The 24,211-nt window shown below is 39.9% G+C and overlaps 1 protein-coding gene across 1 annotated transcript; it reads left to right on the top strand.

Annotated features, from left to right (window-relative positions):
- The first annotated feature begins 961 nt into the window (after positions 1-961).
- On the top strand, positions 962-24,211 carry PI15 (peptidase inhibitor 15). The gene is made up of 5 exons (XM_075140642.1): positions 962-1,303; positions 20,207-20,325; positions 20,605-20,737; positions 20,900-21,015; positions 23,949-24,211. Exons 1-5 carry the CDS (start codon positions 1,031-1,033, stop codon positions 24,082-24,084), a joined length of 777 nt encoding a protein of 258 aa, XP_074996743.1. The 5' UTR covers positions 962-1,030; the 3' UTR covers positions 24,085-24,211.

The following is a 24,211-nucleotide window of genomic DNA, read 5'->3' as shown; positions in this document are numbered from 1 at the left end:
AACACGGAGAAAAAAAGGTAGGAAGTACCGAAAAGAGGGAGTCTTGCATGTTGCCTCTTTGTACTATAGAAAGTGGGGGTGTGACTGAATATCCAAACCACCTACACTGCAGGGATGCCACCCAATCGCTGTCTGTGTGCTTTGCAGAACTCCTCCCCTCTCGTTTTGGCTAAGCAGAGACCTTTAGAGAAACTGCCTGTTCTGGCTCATACAGACTGTAACATATAAAAGCTGTTAGCAGCTCCTGTGGCCAGAAGCTTCAAAACCAGCAGAGTTTTGTTCTGTGGGGGTTTGTAACAAGAGACACTCCTTCACAAAGGTTCTTAGCATCACATAGGAGAGTGCTATATATATTGGGAGAACAATAGGCTGTATTCTTTTTTGGTATTGTCCAGAGGTAAGCCATTCAGCTCAATAAGTTTGCTTTGCATGCAGTTTTATCAATGCTCATCACATTTTGCTGAAGTTAAGATTTGAATGCTATTTCTAAGATGTCCTGTTTTCATGCTTTATGTGTTGTCTTTTGCATACTAGTTTATCTGTGCCACACTGTGTGAAAACAATCCATGCATATGGGATAGGCATAGCCTGGGATGTATTTTTCATTTTCAGTGGAAAACATTCTGTGAGGTTTCTTGCAGTCTTCCCATTTAAGATTTATGGTGTGGTTTATGGACTGATCTGGTGTGATAGCACTGCCACTATTTTAGGAATACTACTAGCTCTGATCATGTAATTCATAGTATAATGATACTTCATTTGGTGTGTTTGTAGTAAGAACATATTATCTCTTAATGATAATACGGTTATTGAAAATTGCTTAGTAACACGTGTTCTGACTGGATTGTTTTTATGATTGAGCTGACAGACAGAGTAATTTTTCTGATCACAGCCTGCCAATTCACTTTGTCTTGCTACCCAGATGTACAGAATCACATCTTTGACATCTTCTCTTCTACAGATCTGTTTTCTACTGCCCTGACTTAAAGCAGAGTACCTCTGTGGCCTATCTTTCTCCTTTGGCCCCAAAATGACAGTAATCGCTGCAATCAGTTGTGCTTTCTTATTTTCCATTCTCTGTGAAACAAGTGCATTAGTGTTACCCAACTCCACTGACCTACTCCTGTCAAACAATAATTTCACTGACATTGAGACGGCTTTGGCAGCTCATCTGGACTCTGCAAAAATTCCCAAAGCCAGGCGGAAGCGCTACATTTCACAGAATGACATGATTGCCATTCTTGATTATCATAATCAAGTCAGAGGCAAAGTCTTCCCACCTGCTTCCAACATGGAATATATGGTAAGTGAACTTTGTTTTTTTCAGAGTAAACCAAACTGTAAGTCAGTGATTTCATTTTCTTAAACAAATTGTGAGGGTTTAGTTAAGTAGACGAATTATTTTTAACTACTATTGCTTACTAAAATGTTCTTTCCTCACATTTTTTAAGTTGCATTAACTTAAGCAAGCAAAAGCTAAATACTGAACTCTGAACCTCTGACTTGCCCTGTTGAATTTTCATTTCCATGAATAGTCCCAATGAAGCTTCTGGGACACAAGTAAATGAAGTTGTGAGTTAACTGCTTGTTGGCCTGAAGAATAGTATGTGATCACAACATGTGATTGCATGTGTTTAAAGTGCTAATCATTAGTAACCCCATTGCTTTTGTGGAGTTCACTGAAAGTCATTGCCCTGATGTATGCAAAAAGGTGGCCAATGAACATTTCTAATTTCTTTCGCACATAGTACTTTTGGAGACAACATGGTAAAACCATGTTTGCAAAGTAATTCATCTGACGCACTGTTTGTCTCATGTTCATGTGTTTTATTTACTGCATATTGTTTGTGTGCACCAAATACTTTTATTTTTCCATCAAATACAACGCTGCTTTTAAATGTTTCTTTAGTATGTAGGACTTCAGTGTGCTCAAAATATTATGTTTGTGGCAGGCACCGTTTCCACTTATTGGCAAATACTCATTATGTGAATTATCTGTTCCTGCAGGTATGATAGAAGTTATTCATTCACTGTGATTTCATACTTGGCACTACTAGCTAAAGCAGCGTGTTTGCTATTTTGTGTTCCAACTTTGAATGCATGCATACTGTGGACCTCTAAATGTTAAACATAGGTTGGCCAAGCAAAAAATTTTTTACCTTCTAAGTAAGATATTCACACTGTTTTGAAAGCACAGACAAGTTGTGTCAGCACCATAATATCTGCTTAAAGTCACAGAGTTTCTCATATGACAACAGACAGTTAACAGGTTTGAGGAACAGGACACCATCAGCTTGACATAAAAAGGGGATAATAGTAATAACAACTCCTCCTTTTTAGCAGCTAGTGACTAACAATTTGGACATCTTGCTATCACAGATGTTACCTAAATCTGGATTTGATCATGTAATCTGCTTAGCACCTCCCAGCAGCACCTCAAAATGCTGATTGCACTCAAAATGTTGCAGGATGAAGGCTTGTTACCATACCATAGGCTGAGTTTGAAGTTTGGTTAAGTGGAAAGGTCAGAGACAGAAAAAACACAGAGGTCAGAAGTCAAACTCAGTCATCATTTTCATTGCTGTGCTCTCCACTGACGTTTCCTTTGATTCTGCATAAATAAACTTTGTTGTAATGTCTGAGGGAATGGCAGCCTACCATGCCCTTCCTTGGCTTGTATGTTTTAGAAATGTGCTCCAGCAGTTTGCTTAAGTGAAGCCAGCACCCTGTGATATTCCCAAGAGTTTTGTAAGTAAGTGCAGTGTTCTTAGCCTGTTCAGTAAAAAAAAAAAAACAAAACTTCAAAAGAGAAAGCAATCTTCCTTGATTAAATCCATTTTAATGCACTCATATGCATAAACTGCCAAGATTTTACCTATATTGGTTGGGTATTCTGCTGCAGCTTTCATTTGCAATGGTACTGTGCAAGGTTTGGTAACAAAATCAAGACTGAAGCCATGTTCTTTACAGCTTGCATGCTATTCTTTTCCTTGCCCTTCTTACTATTGCTTTTACCAGTACCAACCAGCCGTAGGATGTACCTGTGTTCCTGTCAGCATCAGCCCCATCAGCAGTCTCAAGGGCAAGGTCTAAGGCTTTCTTTTACGTTTGATTTCCCAGTCTGAAAGTACTTTGTGACTTCATGCTGCAGATTCAGAGTAGCACCTCAAGCTACATACATAATGATCCAGAGTGCAACTTGAACTTGGATCCCCAAGTGGCAGCCAACCCCTTTGCCCACAATTCTCTTTCAGAAGTTAGTCAGTCTGTGTGTGTCCCATGTAACTTTACAGAGCAAAAAAAGCCCAGTGAACAACATCACACATAGCTTGCTCTGCTGTCTGGTTTGTAGCCACAGCATCATTTATTTATCAACTTCAGCAAATTTATCATCATCAACCTGTTATCTCTGTGGCTACAGAAAGGCTTTGGTAGGAAGGTCTTGAAGACGACATGGTGGTGTAAGCCATACCAAGACTGGGGACCCGTGTATCAGTAATGCCCATTTGAACTTGCTTAGTCCATTCTTTGGTCTCTGTATAATTGCAGTGTATGGCACAGCATCTGTTGTGTCTTATGGGGACATAAGATTGCCACTGTTACATATAAAAGATGTTGTGTTACTCAATACTTGTTTTCGTAAATAAGATAGCAAACACACTGTCATTACCAGCAGACAACATACACTGTGCTGAAAGAATGTAACAGAATGTGCATTCCTGTCCTGAACACTATGGAAAAGTGCAGTGGTAGTGATGAAAGTGGCCTTTCCCATTTCCCCTAACAATGACTAAAAAGGATGTCATATGTCAGAGAGCTGGAATTACTTACAGATGCAGTAGACTGTGGAAACCTCTTCTAAGTGTGTTGAAGTAGGGAAGGACTAAGCAGTTTGGAAGCACAAGAAAAAGATGTTTTCTCATCTTTTTCTCATCTCATCATATTAAATTGTGTTTTGTTCTATTTTCCTAATTCTGTTAGGAACTCTGTTCTTCTCATGAATGGCTGTATCACATTCTCACTTCTGTACAGTTCCATTTGCTTTTTCTCTTCCACTGATAAGAGGTTAGGGTTTAGCAGTACAGGTTGGTTCTTGTGATTCCAGTTCTCCACACCCCACCTTTTTTTGTGCTTTTCCCCTTGATACATTCTGCTTCTTCCCCTGATGCAGTCTGCTTCTCACACGTTCAGTGCATTTATAGATACTTTGAACTCCTTGGGCATTATTCTGTCTACCCCTACTGTCTTGAAAGTTTGTGTGCTGTAGGACTTTGGATGAGAGGTCTCGAAGAATGGCTTTGAATGCACACGTGTTAGGCAGGAGAGGTTCAGATGAACACTGCAGTAACGGAGCTGGGGGACTGTTTTAATTCTCTTTGGGAGAGATGGGTCTGAGTGCTGCTCCAGCCTGTTGTTGTATGCAGTCCCCGATGTAAGTGGACAGCTGGGGAGTCAAAAGCAAGATGGGAGGCATTGGTCTATTATCAATACCTAGCAAAAGAAACAGGCATGTCTTATGCCAATGAGACTTTGAGATTTGGGAAATCTTTCTCTTGGGATATTAGCACCCTATGAGAAAGACTTTAAAGTAGTCCTCCTTTTGGTTCTGGTTCTGGTATTGCTGATGCCTTCATTTGGAAGTTTCTCTGCAAGTGCCAATCTAGAGTCAGTGCACATGTGAAGCAAAGTGAAAGAGAAAAGAAACAAGAACTTTCAGGCCTATAATGTAGAAGTAATGACCTCTTTTTGTAATGTGGGTCTTCTTATGATATTCTTCATTCTTCTTCATCCTAAGATTATCATGCTTCAGTCTTTGCTTCTGCTCTAAAAGCTGATGCCATACCTGCAGAAAGAAAGATGACACCATCCTTTTGACCTAGCAAAGGGTGAAAATCATCCATTTGGCTTTCCATACTTTTTCTGGAGAAAGCAGAAAGGTTCCATAAATTCATGATTCAGAAGTGAGGTATAGAATTGCCTGCAGCTCTCTAGTGTGAAAGGTATGTAAATCTGCAAATACAGGGGAATTCAGTGAACAAGCAAATCCCTTTCTATGAATGCTAATTCTGTACTACAGAAACCTGTGTTGCCTTTCTGGAACATCTCAACTACTTGGTAGGCCAGTAAAGATCTGCAATATGTTGTCAGCTGAAATTTGAGTCTTGTAAAACATGTCATTTAGTATGCATTGGTACTACCTTTAGGGTCCCAAAATATTCATTAATGAAATATCTATTCCTATGAGAATAAAATGTTATTTTTACCTTTTCTACAATCATCCCCACTTGAGGCCAGTTTTTTAAAAGTCCATGTGGTCTTTGTTGTAACCGTGTGCACGCAAAACCTGGTGCTTACAGGCATGCTCTTTACAGTTTCACGTGCACCAAGCAGTAAATCTGGTATAGCTGGGCCTTAACGGGCATTGAACACTGTCCTCCATGGCATTTCCATAGGCAAAGTGGGAAAATCTGTTCTAGTTAAGAGTACTCTAAGGTGATCTGAATAACTCGTTAATGAGCCATACCGAAAGACAAGATGCGAGAGTAGTTCAATGCTGGCTTGCAGAGCTGGGTTCTGCAAGGGTGAGTCCTGAGCCCAGTACTGATCAGCATAATCATTAGTAGACTGGCAGTAGCATGTCTGAGCTATGAGAGATGGAGCAGGATTGCACACTCAAAAACATGAAACTGAATATTTGTGGAATGCTGTCTGAAGACTCTTTTTTTAAGAGCAGAAAAAAGCTCTAGATAAACTTGAGCCTGCTTATGTATAGAAGATCTTCTGATATAGTTTCAATTCCTTTTTGTTCAGTGATTGCATGAATGCACTTTTATATTTGGGAAAATCTGCCCCTCGGTGAACATGTCACTTTGTAGGACTCAAAATAGTAAAAGATTTCCAGGTTAGCCTGAAATGAGTTAGTTTGGATACCCAGGAGTTATTTCATGGCAACATAGCATAAAAATAGTTTCTCATGAGCTGGTGGCAGAGGAGCTGGAAGGGAATGGAGAATCTGAGCCTGTTAATTTTCTAGTAAATCCACATGAAAGACCATGATAAAACAGACAAAGGAAATGAACTATTGTTCTAAAATAAAAGTAATTGTCTTCCAAAATAAATTCCTGTAGTCATGTGAGGGAGTCCTTGTGAGTCATGGGAGAAATATCTGCACTCTGTATGGCCCAGGAGTGACCCACTTTGCTGAGGTGATGAATTTGGAGACTTTGATTCCTGTCCACAAAGATCTGCAGACACAAAGTCAGGTCAGAGAAACAAGAAAATAGCCCACTTAGTTGTCACAAATGTAAATAACTGCATTATTATTTCACCCCTAAATTTGAAAGTCTTGATAAAATTTTCTTGCTGTCAAGGTGATCTTAAAAATGCTCTGTAAATATGCAATAGGTGATGGGTAAGGCAAAATGAAAAAAAGAAAACCTTCTTCAAGTTTTCCAAAGTCCTATTTAATACCTAAAGCCTTCCATATGGACATGGAAAAAGTGAGTTAATTTGGTTTTCTCTCCAATTCAGAAGCATTTCTAATAAATAAGCTTCTCAACTTGTTTACCTATTTTTTGCTGTTGTCAGTGTGGTTTCTTACAAACCATTCTAAATCTTAGAGGACATTTTGTTCTTGAGTTGTTTGCCCTGGCTCATCTACATGGTCCCACTGAAATCATCCATGTCTGTGAATAAGGATTGCAGGGCTAGTTCCTTCAAGATTTATGTCTAATGAGTTGGATAGGATCTCTTAATTCATGTAGTTTATCCCTGCCCTGTTGCAGGACTTCCTTCTGCATTAAATACATATGGTTTTCATCTTGTCTACTCCTGAACACATATAGTGATGCTGTCTCAGTCACATCTCTTGGCAAATATTTTACCTTAGGAATAGAAATGATTTCCAAATGTCTAACCTAAATATTTCCCTCTAAAACTCAGATAATTAATCTTTATATGCACTTTTTAACTGCCCAGTAGCATTTCTCTCCTTTTTAATTTCAAACATTACTTTTTACATATTTACTGACAGTTTTCTTGGCATTAATTAAGATGCATGCATGCACATAACGTTTCCTTAATTTCTATGTGCGTGTCTTACAATACTTCTGCATATTGGAGCAAATTACAGTTGCACTCCATTTACAGCTCTTTTGTTAAATCACTGAACAGTACCCTTAAATGTCAAAGCAGATTAGGCCCATCGTTTTAACTATGCATGTTTAAAGACACAAATGTCATAATGCAATGGAGAATTTATTCTAGAAGTTACTGGCAGCCTCCTTTTTCCATTGAATAGCCATGTTCTCTTAAATCCTATATACACAGTGAAGGTTGAAATAGGTAATCAGATGATGAGTCAGGGTACAAAGGTCTTAATCTGCTTTTCATCATGCCAGAGCACAAAGTAAATGGAAGTATAGTCCACTCCAGTCTTCTGGGAGGAGAGATATCAAGGAGCTTGGAGCTTCCCCACTGTAGTCCACCTATCCCAGTTTGCCATGGCTTTTAGCTTGCTCTACCCTAAAAGGTGAGGTGAGGACAAATGAGAAGGGGTGTAATGGTGAAATGTGTTCACTGGTTCCAGTTTCCCCTTTCTACCACTTGTGTTTCTGTTTAGCCAACTGAGTATGTCCCTTCTGCCTGATGCCATAACCCAGCACCAGGAGTGTCTGAAGATCATGGGCTAATGAATTCTGGAATATCATTCCTCTCAGAAAATTAGAAGAAAACAGAAAGAACTGATGTGGCTTACTTGGTTACAGTTAGGGGTGTCTGTCTGCATGACAACTTTGAAAGGAAGGTGTCATTATACAGCATACTCAGCCTTTTTCTGCAACGGAGGCAAAACATGGCAACTGACAGTAAGCTGAAAGAGAGCAAGAGTAGATGGAGCTCACTTTCTGCTAATTTTGGCACAATAGAATTAACTAGCTCTCTTTTGCCTCACAGCACTGTACTACTCATTGGATGCTGCCCATTTTTCTAGCAGAGTTTCATCTACAAAAGGCTAGGAACCCCCATTCAGTCTCAGTAATTAAACTGGTGTTCATCTAGGGTCAAATCAAAGTGGGTGCTAGCTATGAGAAGTACAAAAGTCATCATTTACGTTCAGAGTGAATGACAGAAGACCTGTTCAAGAGTTGAACAGAAAGGACCTTTCCTGGAAAGCGCTCCTTGAAAAATCTGAAGAACTTCCCCAAAAATGCTGTTGTTGATAAATATTGTGATAAAGAATGACTGTGTTAAACTCACTTTGGTATTAGAGCTCCTTTCCAATGTTTTACGCATAAGACTTTTAAAACATCCATCTTGATAGTGTTTTAGAAGAGAATTATTTACATTATTTAAATTTAGTATTAACAGAAAGCCTTCTAGGAGTTTAAGCAAACAAAAAACAACCTAGTAAAGTCTCAGATAGAAAAGCAGCCTGCCCAGAGTCCTCGGAATTAGACATTCCTTTATTATTAAATGTAGCACCTCTTGAACTTCTTGGCAAAAAACAGAGACAGGGCATTTTTCACAAGAGTCTTGATCCAAAGTACACAGTACTTTGTTTCATACATGAATGGAGATGATAGTAACCTTAAATCTCTCAACATTTTTATCCTCTTTCCGTACCTGAAAAGAAAATCTGAAAAGAAGAATAGTCTATCCAGGTCTGTGGAAATGTGTATCCTAAAGACACCAAAAGATGGAAACCCCAGGATAACCACTTGTTTGCTTTTTGTACACAGAATACTGTATTCAGCACAGGCACCTCCATGTATGAATGCATCTGCAGGTGCCCTGGGATGGGGTTTAAGGTCCATTTTAACTCAACTGAGAATGAACTGGTTTTGCATCTCTATCTGTACAGTGATATCTGTTAATCTGTATCAAGAGAAGGAATCTTAAATTGAGCTTTCTTCTTCTGAGAATAAAGAACTATTGTTCTTATTCTTTATCCTGCAGAAAGAAGAAGCTGCTATGTGCTTTCTTTTGTGTCATGCTGCCATATCTTTCAGTTAGAGCTACTTAGAAAATAATAAGTATTTTCTCTGAAAACTTCTAAAGAAATTAAGAACATTTTTTGTTTTAATGAAAAACTTCAGTGGTTAGTAACAAAAAAGGTAAAAAATGTGGATTTTTTTCTTATAGAAAAGAAACAAAACACCGGAAAAGAACTACATTTTTCATTCACATTTTGTGGTTTTAAGAAAAGGCAATTTGCTCTGATCATATTTAAAATGATAGAGGTCAGACACCTTCCTCTTCAGACTTATGACCAATTGTCAGGGTGACATGGGGCTAGACAAAGTTTGGTCCTTTTTGTTACCACTTCTGAGATAAGCTCTTGCCAACTAAAATATGCCTTGCAGTAGGTTAGGAAAGCACTGAATATTTTAAGATATGTAGCTCTGATATTTAACTTTTCCAAAAGCTAAACAAATAATAAGCATATCAGGGAAGCTTATTGTTATTAAATCTGACAGCCTACCAATTTTCTTTGTTTCTTATTGTTTAAAAGCCTGGTGCCAAACATGAAAAGAAATGCAGACAAAGAAGAAGAAGAAACAAATTGACTATTAGCAGTGGTCAAGCTTCAAATGATAGCACTTTGAATTTGGACCAAATAGACACCCAGGAATATAAACTTCTGTATAAAATATAGACTTGAATTTTCATAAGAAAAGAATTTCTGGCAATGAGGTTTCTTGGACATCTGTCTGGTGATGCCCTGATTACTGTAAGACAGACCTTCTAATACTGGGCCCTTCAGAATTGTGAATCAGATGTTCGGAGGTTTGATTATATGAGAGTAAATTGACTATAAAACATTGCACAATTTTACTTTGAGTTGCAGTGGAATATCGGACAAGCAGCTTGATGTATTAACCCTCTATTTATTTGCAAAAGAATGAAGTACTGAACTGTGATTCCCATCAAGATTTTTTTCTCTAGGGGGTAGACTTTGGCAATTTTCTGTGTAAACTTTCTAGTTAGTACCTAATGCATTTGAGAAAGGACTTGCATATGTGGTAGGCACCAATTACAGTATGCACAGTAAAATTTCTAACAGGTGGCAGTTGAGAGCAAAAAGTATTCATATTCTTAGAGAGAAAGAGAGAGAGACAGCCTAGAGTCCAAATGATCTCAGAGCCCAAATAAATATATAAAGTTTGCCAAATCTGTCTATAAATTCCAATGAGCTCATATGTTTTCATCACACAGTATGTATTGAAAAAAGTGAAGGCAAAGAGATGAGGCTCTTTCAGTCGCTCTGCTGAAAAAGCATGCAGGCAGAAGGGCTGGTAGGTTGTTTTATTAAGCTTTGTGCCAGATTTGGTGTAGTGGACGTGGTGGGGGGTCCTACAGAAAGTCTCTGAACCTGAAAATGCTACAGGTTTGACTATACAAAAGAGAAGGGGAGAAGTTGTGCAAGGGACTCCTGTGTGCCCTGCACGCTGCTGGGGGATTTCTGAGAAATGGCCACTGCACGTGCAAGTAGTACGGCCGGTGCATGACCCATGAGGACAAGACCTGCATGTTGGAGGGTAGCAGCCTACATCTGCTAATCTGCTCTGGGACTTGCATTAGCAGCTGTGGAGTGCAGCTGCACAGATGGGCTGGAGATGTCGGATTTCATCCCTCAGCTTCCCGTTTTCTCACAGGAAGAAATCGCTTGAATTGAGGTTTTCTTCTTTCCCACTTGCTGCCATTCTGGAAGTAAGAGCTTCTGATCTTCAGCTGGGCAAACAAGCAGGAACACAGGGCTACTGGAGAATAAAATCAGAAGTCTGAGGTAGAAAGGTTAATTTTTTGACTGATCACTGCTAAAAGAAAGTCTTTCAGGCCACCTTTCTGAGGTGCATAGGAGCCTCTGTGGATTTGTTTGTGCCAAATAACAACCTAAAGACGCTAATATGAGTCCACAGTAAACATATATTAATGACAAATAAGATGCCAAAACTGGCAAACAAATTGCCACTTTCTATTACTGCAAAATGTGACAGTGTTGCCATGCAATGGTATTCAAATTGCATATCCCAACATTTCATTTGCAATCTTATCGCGTAACTGCAATCGTGTAAAGAAGCTGGTGAAGAGGAGAGTGATTAAAACAGCATACTTCACCTTTTCGCTCTGGATTTGTGCTCAAACCTGTACCTGGTGCTTGTCACTCCCGCTGTACAGTCGGTGGCAGCCAGCTGAGGGGCTAGTCGCACTGTGGGTGTCATGGCATGTCCCAATGGACACACAGGGAATTCGTAGGAGGGTAGTGAGTGACCAGGAGGTGTATGTTTTGCTTAAAGTACTTGTTTTACCACTGAGAAATATGCAGAATATTATCCTAGCTGATATGTCATATTACAAAACAAAAACCAAAACCAACAGTAAAGTACTGAGGGCTGCTGCTGGTATTAAATATTCAGAGCAATGCTCTGCTGAGGTTCTCTTGTACTCTTGTGCAAGTGAGGGGAGCTTCCTTGCTACTGGCAATAAAACTGATCCAGGAAAGATTAAGGATTATGATGGCAAAATAAGAATGGAGGCACGGTTCTGTGTTGCTTGAACACTTTAGAATGATCATTAGCAGACCCCCTAGGCTACCAGGTTAAAAACGTATCTTTATGGATTCCCCAGTTAGCCCATATCTTCTATCTAGCAGTCTGTCTGCTGGCATTCTCAGGGAAGGAGCGCTCCTACTTCTCACATTTTTTTCATATTTTCTTTGCAACAATGAGGGCTGTAAAGTTAAATGCTTCTAAAAACATCCAGTTTACACACAGATATCCACACAGAATGAGAGAAGCATTAATACAGTGTATCACTGTGTATTCTGCTCCCTTTGTATTTAGATCACAAATTCTTGCTAGCTCTTGCCATTAATAACCGTTCCAGAGTACTTGCAGAGAAGAGGAGAGAGTTCATTGCCATTTGCATCGGTAATGATGTCTCTCTCTCATACAACAAGGCATGCATAAAGATATAACAATACTAAGTCAGATATTTTCTTTTGTCACTGGAAATCTGCATTCTGAACTTCAGGAAAGGTATCTGATTAATCTGAAAACAGATTAATTTTTGTCTCTGAAAATCAGGAAATCAGGAAAAAGATTAAATTAAAAATGTTTCAGCTTTCTCATGGAAAGTCATCCTTGGCTAAATGGTCATCCCCATCTGAATAATACTTCTCCTTTCTCCACACATTGCATAATGAAGAACCAGATTACCAAAGGGTAGGTTGATATTTTTTTCTCACTTTCCATATTTGCCAGGAATAATGGATCTTAACTTCCTCTTCTTTCAAATTCTGAACTTTAAGAACAATTTACAAAGGGGTGCAATTTCAAGTGACAGTATCAGTCATTCTTTCTCAGGTGTGGCGTCTCTAGTGGGGGCAACTAAAATGTTAGTTTTCAATTTACCTTTTCAGCTCTAAAGATATTACTGATTTAAGTATCTCTTTTACTTGGGAGGTATTCTACTGCTTGAATCGGTCCTTTTTGTCTACCTGTAAGAAAACGGAAATAAACATTTTATCTGCATGTACTTTATTTTTACTTTTGAAGTAGTGAGTCATCAGAAAAAGACAATGTAACATCACTCTTAAGGAAAGTAAATGCAGTAAAGTGTTGACAGATGTTACTGATGACTTTGGAAGAAGTCAGTAATTGCTTTCTGTGGGAAAAAAAAATAAATCACAACATGTTTTGCAGAATTTACCAATCAGATCATCAATCTGAGGATAGGTATCAGCAACATGGAAAGTGAAAATTATGAATTGTCTTTCTTTTTTTCTTTGACAGTGTGTTGAAGAGATGTAATAGAAATGGATGCCCCATGAGCAGCCAGATACTTTTTGCATTTTAAAATTATGAAATGTTGAAATTCTCCTTATTTTTCAAATAGTGAGGAGATATCCTCTTGCAGAAATGAGAAACAAGTCATTAACATATTCTGATATACGTAAAAGCAATTTAGGAATATAACATTTTTACACTTGCAGGCGTAGGCATTGTCTGTTTTTAAGAAAAGTGTCTTTGTGAGGTTCCAAGACATTCGTCCTTTCCTTTCTTGACTTAGCTAGTGATACTTTGGATGATCTATAACATCCCAGAACTCATTTGCATCACTCAAATTATGAGAAAGCCTTGACAGAGTAAGGAAACCTTCTCTCTCCTCTCTTTTTGCTAAATGCCAAAAAAGTTCTCTCTAAAGCAATGAGAAACCTTAAGGCATGTGATCAAGAAAGTAAATAGACATACATGGCCACTTCTATGATTGACTTTTCCTCCTATTTCAGCAAATTATGAAATTAATATTCATTAAATGCACTTATATTATGTATTATGTTTCTAGCTCTTCCAGCTATGGAAAAATCTCAGAAAATGACTTGACGTAGCATTTTCTCCAGGTGTTGGCATCCTTTGGATGGCGAAGCTGAGCTCTGAGAGACACGGACTGCTTCCTAGAGCCCTGTGGACTGCAAACGGACATCTCAAAAGTCAGCTTGAAACCCAGTGTTTTAATACTGATTCCAGGCAGAAACATTGTGGTGCCTGTGTTTGGACCATCTTACTGAGACAGATTAATTTAAGGAAAAAACAGAGTCATGTCATGAGCTTCACTGATATCCAGAGGTCCTGAATCAGACCTTAGACAAGAAAAAGATTTAGTTTCCTAACCCTTTATGTAATTACACAATACAAATATTATGAAGCCAGACTAGAAGGACTCCAACCTGTTGTGTAGCAAAACTGAGAGGCGCTCCATAGAAGGTCCTTAAGGAGGGTCTGACACTAACTGTTTCACCTAGTCATACTGGAGGCCTATAGTGAATATATGTCCCCTGCTTTAATAAACGTACAGATCCTAAATGACATGCTTCCTTGATACCATCAAAATCTTGAGGCCTGATGTTTCATTAGCACCAATGATGGGCTCCAGACCCTGAGAATACTGCTTTGAATCCCTGCTCTGTTTTAGTCAGATTTAGTCAAGTTAACCATGACTTCATATATCCATCATTCACAGATGTTCTCAGCAAAGTTTGCATGTTCAGGCTGTGCTAATAGGTGTTGCAGTAGTGCAACTAGGAATATGAAAGTTTTTACTTTTCAAGTAAAATTACCATAGGGTAAATGTATCCAGAGTAGCAGTATGTTTGCATTAATACAGCAGTCCTTTAGAAAGTTTGCAGTAAGAACAAGTGATTCGGCCTAAGAGCACTGCATTTAATTTGTTTTGGTAAACTTGTTCAATGTTTTCTACTTACAGATAAAGTAGTGAGGTTGCTGTCTGAAGAACCTTGTTGCTTTCAGCTTTACCTCCTGCAACAGAGTTTGCCCCCTAAGACGTATGTCGAGCAAGGTGTCAAGAGAAAGCTACTCCATTTAAAGATTGTTATTAGGAGTACAATTTTGACTGTAATGAGAATGGGTAGAATGGTGTTTCTAAGTTCAAATTATAGTTAAAAATGGTTACGTACACCATTCCGCAAATTAAAGCATAGCTATCAATGTAGGAAGGGAACAGCCATTGATATTTTTCAACAAATGTTGTGGACAGATCTTTGTAATATTGTAGTTGCTTCTCTTCTTTTTCTTCATCGTAATGTTTATTCAGCTTTACCATCATTTTAATACCTAAGAGGATAGTTGTGACCAGGACCTTCTGTTCCAACAAAGCTGTTCCAACAAAGAACAAAAGGGCAACTCCACCTCTTCTACATATCAATTCTCTAAGAACAACTGAGAGACAGCTATAGAAACAGCTATAGAAAGGGAGGGTACGAGGGAACTGTGACCCACAACATTAAAAGGCTTCCGTTGGGGAAGGAAGCTCGCTTTTTGGACTTCAAGAAATTTCATTCAACATTAAAGAGATTTTGTTTTACCCTCCATTGCTTATTATACATTATGGGAATAAAAGAATTTATTTTACTATTTGTTTACAGACTGAAACAAACAAAAAAAAACCATCTTGGGTGAAATTCTGGCCTCGCTGGCAAAATTCCTGCTGACTTTTTCAATGCTAAGATTTTAGTCCTAACTTTCAACCAGCATGTGCTGTGTGACTGCAGAGCACACCCCAGAGCTGCCTCATAAAGCCTCATGAAGTGGTCTCTGGTGTTGAAACTCCTCATGTAGAAGCACTGGCCTGTTCCCTGTATTCAGTCCGCTTGACAATTTTCAAGTGAAGTGTTGTTTTGAAGTGTAGTTTTGCAGGGAGCAGTGCAGAGAGCACAGTCAGACAGCTTTCTAGGAAAATAATCTTTGGCTGAGGAAAGAAAAATAAATTGGCCAAAGGATGTTCACTTCAAGTTGCCAGTGGAAGTGTGGTGAGATGCTTTAACTCTATCGCAGCTCAGTTAAGGAGTGGGGAGGGTTTCCATGCTGGACCAAATCCAGAGAGTTTGGGGGGGGATCTTTAAACTGGATGGAAAGAAGGTGACTGCTTCCCCAACTACTAACGACCTAGCAAATGAAGATTTGCTATCCCCAGGGGGAGAATGAGCATAGTTTGGCACTGGGAGTTTGCATGATTAGCATTTGAGGATGAGTCACCTCCTCAGATCTTGACCCACTGAGTATGCAGATCCTTCTCCTTTTTCCCTTTTGTAATTTTGTGTTCATGTCAGGCAGCTTTCTCTAACATTTAATAGAAACAGTGGATTAGACATCATTTCAGAGTTTGTTGTTTTGTTTATTACATTGTTTGTTTAAACTCTTTGCTAATTGCCTTGAGCTTTTTAATTTATCCTCATACAGAAACTGTCCCTCTGGCTTTCAAGTTACTTCAGTTTCTCTTTTTAGGATATTTTTCTATTTCTTTATATGCTATTTATCTATGTACAGCAATGAAGCCTCATGGGTTCAAAAATCTAAATCATAGAATCATAGAATCATACAGGTTGGAAAAGACCTCTGAGATCATCATGTCCAACCGCCAACCCAACACACCATGCCCACTACACCATGTCCCTAAGGGCCTCATCTACACGTCTTTTAAATACTTCCAGGGATGGGGACTCAACCACTTCCCTGGGCAGCCTGTTCCAAGGCCTGACCACTCTTTCAGTAAAGAAATTTCTCCTAATGTTCAATCTAAACCTTCCTTGGAGCAACTTGAGGCCATTTCCTCTCGTCCTATCGCTAGTTACTTGGGAGAAGAGACCAACACCCACCTCACTACAACCTCCTTCCAGGTAGTTGTAGAGCACGATGAGGTCTCCCCTCAGCCTCCTCTTCTCCAGGCTAAACAACCCCAGTTCCCTCAGCCGCTCCTCATAAGACTTGTGCTCCAGGCCCTTCACCAGCTTCGTTGGCCTCCTCTGGACACGCTCCAGCACCTCCATGTCCTTCTTGTAGTGAGGGGCCCAAAACTGAACACAGGATTCGAGGTGCGGCCTCACCAGTGCCAAATACAGGGGCACGATCACCTCCCTGCTCCTGCTGGCCACACTATTCCTAATACAGGCCAGGATGCCGTTGGCCTTCTTGGCCACCTGGGCACACTGCTGCCTCATGTTCAGCCGGCTGTCAATCAGAACCGCCAGGTCCTTTTCTAGCAGGCAGCTTTCCAGCCACTCTTCCCCAAGCCTGTAGCGTTGCCTGGGGTTGTTGTGGCCCAAGTGCAGGACCTGGCACTTGGCCTTGTTGAACCTCACACAGTTGGCCTCGGCCCATCGATCCAGCCTGTCCAGGTCCCTCTGCAGAGCCTTCCTACCCTCGAGCAGATCAACACTCCCGCCCAACTTGGTGTCGTCTGCAAACTTACTGAGGGAGCACTCAATCCCCTCATCCAGATCATTGATAAAGATATTGAACAGGACCAGCCCCAAAACTGAGCCCTGGGGAACACCGCTCGTGACCGGCCGCCAACTGGATTTAACTCCGTTCACCACAACTCTCTGGGCTCGGCCGTCCAGCCAGTTTTTTACCCAGCGAAGAGTGTACCTGTCTAGGCCGTGAGCTGCCAGCTTCTCTAGGAGAACGCTGTGGGAGACAGTGTCAAAGGCTTTACTGAAGTCCAGGTAGACCACATCCACAGCCTTTCCCTCATCCACTAGGCGGGTCACCTACTCACCTAGGCGGGTCGCCCTGTTCTCTTACATGCCCAAAACAGGGGACTGAACTGAGATACAAATTAATACAAATGTGGACTCAGGATCAGATTTCTTTTGAAAGGGATGAACTAACGGTACAGTCTCTTACAGTTTAGAAGATTTTAGGTCATTATGAGATAATAATTTCTCTGCTTCAGGCTATATTAATTATTTGCCTTTTCTCGTGGAGATGATCTAGAGCTAATCCTAGAGGGACTGAGACCACCTTTTCTTCTAGGAAAACAAAATAAAATAAGGAAGATGAAGCACTTCATCTTGTCCCATGAAATACAAATGATTTACATAGCAGGAGCGGACTCTGTACAGGCTTTTCACCAGCCTGCTAATGAAGGAATGGAGGAGATTAAAAGATGCTGCATATGCTCACCTCCCCCTTATTTCTTATTCAGTGGTTATTTTCTTTCTCTTTCTCTCTCTTTTTTTATGTTGGCCAAAAATTTCATATGTCCAGAGAGTGGTCAAGAGTGAATAGATAATGGAAAGCAGAGCACACTATATATCACAGTAATGCTTACCTGCCAAACCCACAACTTTTTAACTGAGTTTGAAACAACCCCCTGAAACTTTACCAATCTAATGCTGCAGATGATTCCTGAGAACCAGAAAATGAAGCTGAGGAGAAATGAAGGTGGACTGGCAATGCTCTCACTGTCTAAGGCGGAGGCCATGCCTAGTTTAGACAGGGCATTAATAGTGGAAACCTAATACAGTCTTCACATTTCTTTCAAACACCTAACATACTATTTTGCGAGGCAATTTAGTACGCAAAAATATGCTGGGTGGAAATCAGGAGCTCGGCGCTATTTGTGCAAATACAGTACACATTTAGATTATTGTGGGACTGCAGCCAGGTCACTTGGGAGCAAGCACGCAAACCTCATGTTCAGCGTCCTGGCAGGGAGCGCTCGTGCCAGAAGCGTGATTAATCCCAGCAAAGGAGGGTGTTTATGGGGTGTCACAGTCCTGGCGGAGCTGCCCCGTATGGATGCACACCAGGCAGCTGTGTTTGGACCCGCGCGCTGGATCCATGTGCTCCTCTGTTCCCCTGGGCCCGGGCAGGCTCCAAACGCCGACTGTGACCCCGGCCTCTCAGGCACGCTTCCCAGGCACACTTTTATGCTTGTACCTACTGTTGCCCCCTCTTTAAGCCCTCTTTTTGGGACCGCTGATGTACCACAGAGATTTTAAAGGGTTATTTGTACGCTGGCCACATGCTGCTAATTGACTTAACGTCAGAGATACAAAGCAGAACAAATGTCTGTACACAGTTTTCTTCCTCGTGGGCCCTGGAGCACTTCCTGGGTTTTGGATGGTGCCGAAGCAGCCCCAGGTCCCCTCTCCTGCGCCCTAGTGCTCCAGCTTAGCCTTCTCTTCCCAGGTTATAGACTTATCTCTAACTCTTCTGAGAAACCCCCTTCGTTTTTCAGAGCTGAAGTCAAAGTATTCCCTGGCTTGAAGACCATTCCTTCTTAGCATGCTTCTTCCGAACACTCCTCTGTTTTGTCCTTTTACTGGCAATTCGCTTTGACTTTGTTCTGGGACCTTTTACGAACAGGTGTAAAGTAAATCTGCTCTGCTTTACGCACCATCCATCTTACTTTCCCTAAGGTGGTTCCACTTGAATGGAAGATCATTTGCCTTAAGGGATCTCTGTTGCACTTCTGCAGCTTTAATCTAGGAGGTACCTCACCCACTCCATATTAGCAAAAGCTTGGTTCAGTGATATAGCAATTTCATACAATTTACTAAATTTTGTCCTTTTCACTTAGAGAAATTTCACAAACTACCAGACAGAGTCAGGGCATGAATTACTGTCCTAGTCCATGATCTGTGGTCAGTCTTTTCACTCTGCAGGTTTGCGAAATTAAAACTATGAATTCAGTGTTAGAAATCATTATTAGCTCATAGAACAGAAAATATTTCTAAACTTATCCTTGGATAAGTTTATTTCTGACTTTGCCTCTTATTTCATACCTTAGAGAGCATACTCTTTTATTTTGTAGCCATTCAAGATTTATGTGTTTGGGTTTGTGTTTAAAAAGCTGCGGTGGGCTGGGTAGGCAATTTTACCACATTCTGTTTCTGCTTTTCGACCTGCAATTCACTAAAGCTGTTCTGCACCAAAACACTCCACTCGAGGTATTCAAAACGCACATCTAATTCCAGGATCTAGAGCCTACTTGGATATGACTCAAACTCTAAGATATACTAGGATTTGTGTGTACTTGTAATATAACAGTGAGATACTCTTTATCTGGAGCTCCAGTGGTGCGGTAGGTTCTATTGCTGGTATCTCCGTTATTGCTGAGGCAAGCCTATTTGCTGTGGAGAAAACAGTGGAGTTACAAATCAAGCATGTAAGTGAGCAAGAAAAACATATCAAGGAGACAGTGTTTAAGTTCACTTGTCATGTTCGTACCATTAGAGGAGAACTTAAGAATTCAGATTATCTCTTCTTACAGACCTGTTATCTTTTTATTCCAGGCAGGGAGCAATGTCAGCTCCCATGCAGAATAAAATGATGAAACTCATACTACACCTGGCAACTATCCATAGTCTTTGCCTTTGTGGAATCCCTTTTCTTGACCTTGTGGCCTCAAATATGAAAAGCTGCCGCACACACTCTCTCACTCTCTCTGGCTATAGATACTCCTGAGATCCTATTTCAAATGTGTTGGGGTTTTGTGGCGTATGTAATACCTGTGCTGAATTATTCTTCCCTGTATGCCTCTACTTCATTTTAACTTCCATCTGAGTCCCATCCAACGTTTCACTCCTCTCCGCACATGGATCTCATCAACACAGAAGTGAAAATGGTAGGAGAATGCCTGTTCAGGGAAGGGCTTTTCCAGAAAAAAAGGGAGAGATCTGAATACTTGGCTTCCTCTGATGAGGTGGGCGGGAATTCTGTCCAGTGTTAGGGCAAATCCTGCTAGATCCTGTACATGCTGCCCCTCAGCTCTCTGCCTAGGTTACAGATCTGATGTGTTATGATAGTATATGACTTAAGATACTTGCTTCTTGTGTTCTTGCACTGTGATCACTATTTGTTTTTTCTGTTCTACTGCTAAGGATATTTTATTTTGTCAGGTTTGGGATGAAACTCTTGCCAAATCTGCAGAGGCTTGGGCTGCTACATGCATTTGGGACCATGGACCTTCCTACTTACTGAGATTCTTGGGTCAGAACCTGTCTGTAAGAACTGGAAGGTAGGCAGATATACCCTACAAAACAGTTATTTTGTCAGCCTTCGAACAGCCTTTGAGATCCAGAGCTTAAACTAAGTAACATCCAGTATTCTAGCAATAATCGATATCCATCTATGTTCATTGGGCTTAAGAGTATTATTGCTTAATACTGTGCCCCTAGTGATGCGTGGAGAAATGTGTATTTAGGTGGCTTGCATCAGAGGGATGAGAAGCAGAAAGTTCCAAAATACCTACATCTAAAATGACATGTTTTTCTTTCTGTCTTTTAAACAAACCCAGGTATCGATCTATTCTCCAGCTGGTAAAACCATGGTACGATGAGGTGAAGGACTATGCTTTCCCTTATCCTCAGGATTGCAACCCCAGGTGCCCCATGCGATGTTATGGACCCATGTGCACCCATTACACACAGGTTATATAAATTACATATAAATTAATTATAAATTCTTCTATTCAAAATCTGCCGTCCAAAGCTGGACTTTTCTGTGATGTATTTATAGCTCTCTCTCAAATAAATGTGTATATATATATTTCTTTTCAATTTGGACTTCACCAATAATAAATATTTATTCAGATGGTTTGGGCCACTTCCAATCGTATAGGCTGCGCAATCCACACATGCCACAATATGAACGTCTGGGGATCTGTTTGGCGACGAGCTGTTTACTTGGTATGCAACTATGCCCCCAAGTGAGTTGCTTTCTTTTAATATTGTTTATTTTTATACTTCATGCATGTTTTGGTCCTCTCATAGGACTGCTTATTCCTTTTTCTGCAGCTTGACCTCTAATTGTGCTGTTTTTGCGGGCTGCTCCTTCACTCTAACTTTACATCTGAACATACAGAAAATGCATGACTTTGGTATAGAAGGAGCAAAAGGAAATAACATGATGTGTATGGAACAAAACCAAAAACTTGTTTTCTGTTGTTGTTGTTATTATTATCATAATTCTTTTTGTCTTCCTCCTTTGTGCTGACTCCACTTTACTTTCAATTCTTTATTTCTTCAGTCTGTTGTATATACTCATGGTGAGCTAGACTTCCTCAGGTAAGCAGTCCCACTATAGATCAGGCCCTTGATTTACTGTGAACACATGTTGTTGCCCACAAGATGATACCTTTGCTTATGACCATGCTGCATAAGTGCATCCATAGCATAGGTTTCCTACAAAGTCCATCTACCTAAGCTTAGTGTCTGCAAATCTCATCTTGCCTTCCGTATTAGGGTCCTTCAAAGTATAGGTCATAGACACCCATAGGTGGCCCTATATCAGGTAGCTGTGCAGAGATCTGTGTTACGTTGAAATGAAGAAATGAATTTTCTCCCAGCGTTTCCTAGACATCATCCCAAGTTTACATCTGCGTGCAGAATGAATCAATAAAGTGTGGCTCTGGGAGAGCTTCGATTTGAGGTCTGGTTTGGACCAGAGCTTCAAAAGCAGCATGGACAGTGTAAATGGCTGGTTTCTCCGACTGTATAACATTAGGCAAAGCCATAGTTTTGTATAGGAATCTAAGTATAATTAATTGAGCATGTTTTCCATAAACACTCAGTGGCACAGGTCCATTTGTGGTAAAGAATATGCAAGAATATGTCATTATTATAGTTGTTGCATGAGTAAAAGAATTTTTAAAGATTTTGCAACTTAAAAAAAGATAGGACTTAGTAAGAAAACTGACTTGGAAAAAACCATCTTTGGAAATCAAGGAGATTTCTCTGTCCTTTTGTCTTTAATATCTACTAGAAAAGGGTGATAAGAAATGAACGTGAGGGAGCAAAAATCAGGAAGCAAAAATTGTATCTGACCTTTAGCTCCACGACATGGACAAGGTGAAATTAAAATTTGTAAGAGAAACCCAAATATTACTTTTTATATATCTTAATTTGAAAAAAATATTAAAAATTACAGACTTCCTAGAATACATCTCTCATGTTCATATGTAGGAAAAGAATGGTTTTATACATTAGGCATTATTGAAAACTGATGCATCGTTGATGAATTAATGACATTTTATATTTTCTCAGTCTAAAAATCCCACTGTTTCTCAAACAGCAAACCAAAGCTTGGAGTTACAAGCTGTTTCTCTGAATGAGATTTTGAGTAGACCTTTGATTCATAGGTAGTGGAATCAGGATTTTCACATCTACTTCTTGCAGTCACAAAAAGGATATTGAGTGGTCTTGCCTGGCTTAAGTTTATATTCCTAAGAATTAATTAAGTTGAGTTAAGGACATTGGGCTTAGAGTTCTTGGGCACACATGCAGAAATCTCTTTGCCAATCAATAAAGGCTGTGTCCTTCTGAGTAACCAGCACATCAGAAACTCCTTTGAAGAAGAACGGGGTGAATATTACAGCCCCAACTTGAGTTATTAAGATTGGAATTTGGCAAAGATTTAGGATTTGGATCTCCAAGAATTTTCACTGATGCTGTGCTGTAATGTTGAAAAATATCTATGCATCTGAAGTCAGGGGAAAAAAAAAGTTAAGGACTCACACAAATCAGCTGTGCATTGCATAGAAAATGAAGCAGAAGAAATCAGCTTTCAGCAAACTCTTTCTGGATTTCCATATCTGTTATCAAACTAAATATATTTCCTGAGCACTCAGTCTGCTGTACCCATTTGGAAGAGAAGTAGGAATGAGCAAATTATTTGAGAGATTCCTACTTTCTTCCAAGGCACAACCCAGACCAGGGCTTTTGATCCAATGTTATTGGCTGGGAGGTGGGGGATGAGAAAATGTTTCATAAATAATTGCATTACTCACTGCTATACCACGTCACATGCAAACTAGAAGAAAGTTCTCTGCTCAGTGAGACATAACATTTAAATAAAAATCTAATTTTAACTTACTTTCTGCCTACATCACGAGTGTTACATGAACCTCTAAAAGCCTGGGGTTTATATAAGCACCTAAAAGTCTGGATGTGTGTTTCAGATGTTCCTAGATCTTTTGGAGTTACCTCTTTTCACATGATCACTCTCCAGACTTGCACCCCTTTGCCCCCAGGCTCTATTACACAGCTCTATTCACCAGATGAGAGCCCTCCTCCTCCTCCCATTAACACCTATGAGACCCCCACAAATGCCCAAATACTGTTCTTTTTAATACATTACTGGTGTGAACAGTTTTCATCTTCCCTTTTCTCTAACCACAAATTCAGCCTCAGAGCTTCACAATGTGGACCTAGGGTAGTGCAACCTAAGAAGAAGATTTCGCCCAGAGTGCTCAGGGAAAACCTTGCACCAATGCTTATGTTGCTAATTTCTCATAAATAAAATTCTGGTAAAAAATTCTCTGTCCCAGGCTCGGAGATTTAAAAATCACTTGGCTGTAGCAAAAGCAAGACGACTGGGACTTCACCACAGAAACTAAAGGATATGGAATGGACCACTGGCCTAGGGTGACATGGTCATTCTCCTGCTGGTCTTTGGGAATTGGTAGATCAATGTTTGTCAGTAACCCACAAAAATATATTAATGTATGTTTTCAGTAGCAGGGCACTTATAGGGTATCACTGAAGACATTAACTTTAATCACTCAAAACAAGTATGGTTAATTAATTTTTTTTTCTTCCTCTCTGAAATTACTAATTATTTCTTTTCCTTTTCTATTTTCAGGGGGAATTGGATTGGAGAAGCACCATATAAAGTAGGAGTCCCATGTTCGGCTTGTCCTCCAAGCTATGGAGGTTCTTGTACCGACAATCTTTGTTTCCCAGGAGTAACATCAAACTACTTATACTGGTTTAAATAAGTTAAGGTTTACATTATTTTAAAAAAAAACATGGATGAGTAACAAGAAGCTTGTATATTGAATTTTGCACATATTATATATAGAGAGATATTGTAATAATACTCTGATGTTTTCTTTTTGTATGCTT

This window comes from Calonectris borealis, chromosome 2 (assembly GCF_964195595.1).
Source record: "Calonectris borealis chromosome 2, bCalBor7.hap1.2, whole genome shotgun sequence".
NCBI lineage: Eukaryota > Metazoa > Chordata > Aves > Procellariiformes > Procellariidae > Calonectris > Calonectris borealis.
Note: the sequence above shows the minus strand (reverse complement) of the source record. Positions and strands in the feature narration are given on the sequence as shown.

Excerpts from the sequence above, each read along its gene's own strand:
- PI15 (XM_075140642.1), top strand. The coding sequence starts at position 1,031 with ATGACAGTAATCGCTGCAATCAGTTGTGCTTTCTTATTTTCCATTCTC. Across the intron at positions 20,326-20,604 it reads CTGTCTGTAAGAACTGGAAG|GTATCGATCTATTCTCCAGC; the intron begins GTAGGCAGATAT and ends AAACAAACCCAG. Across the intron at positions 21,016-23,948 it reads GTATGCAACTATGCCCCCAA|GGGGAATTGGATTGGAGAAG; the intron begins GTGAGTTGCTTT and ends TTCTATTTTCAG.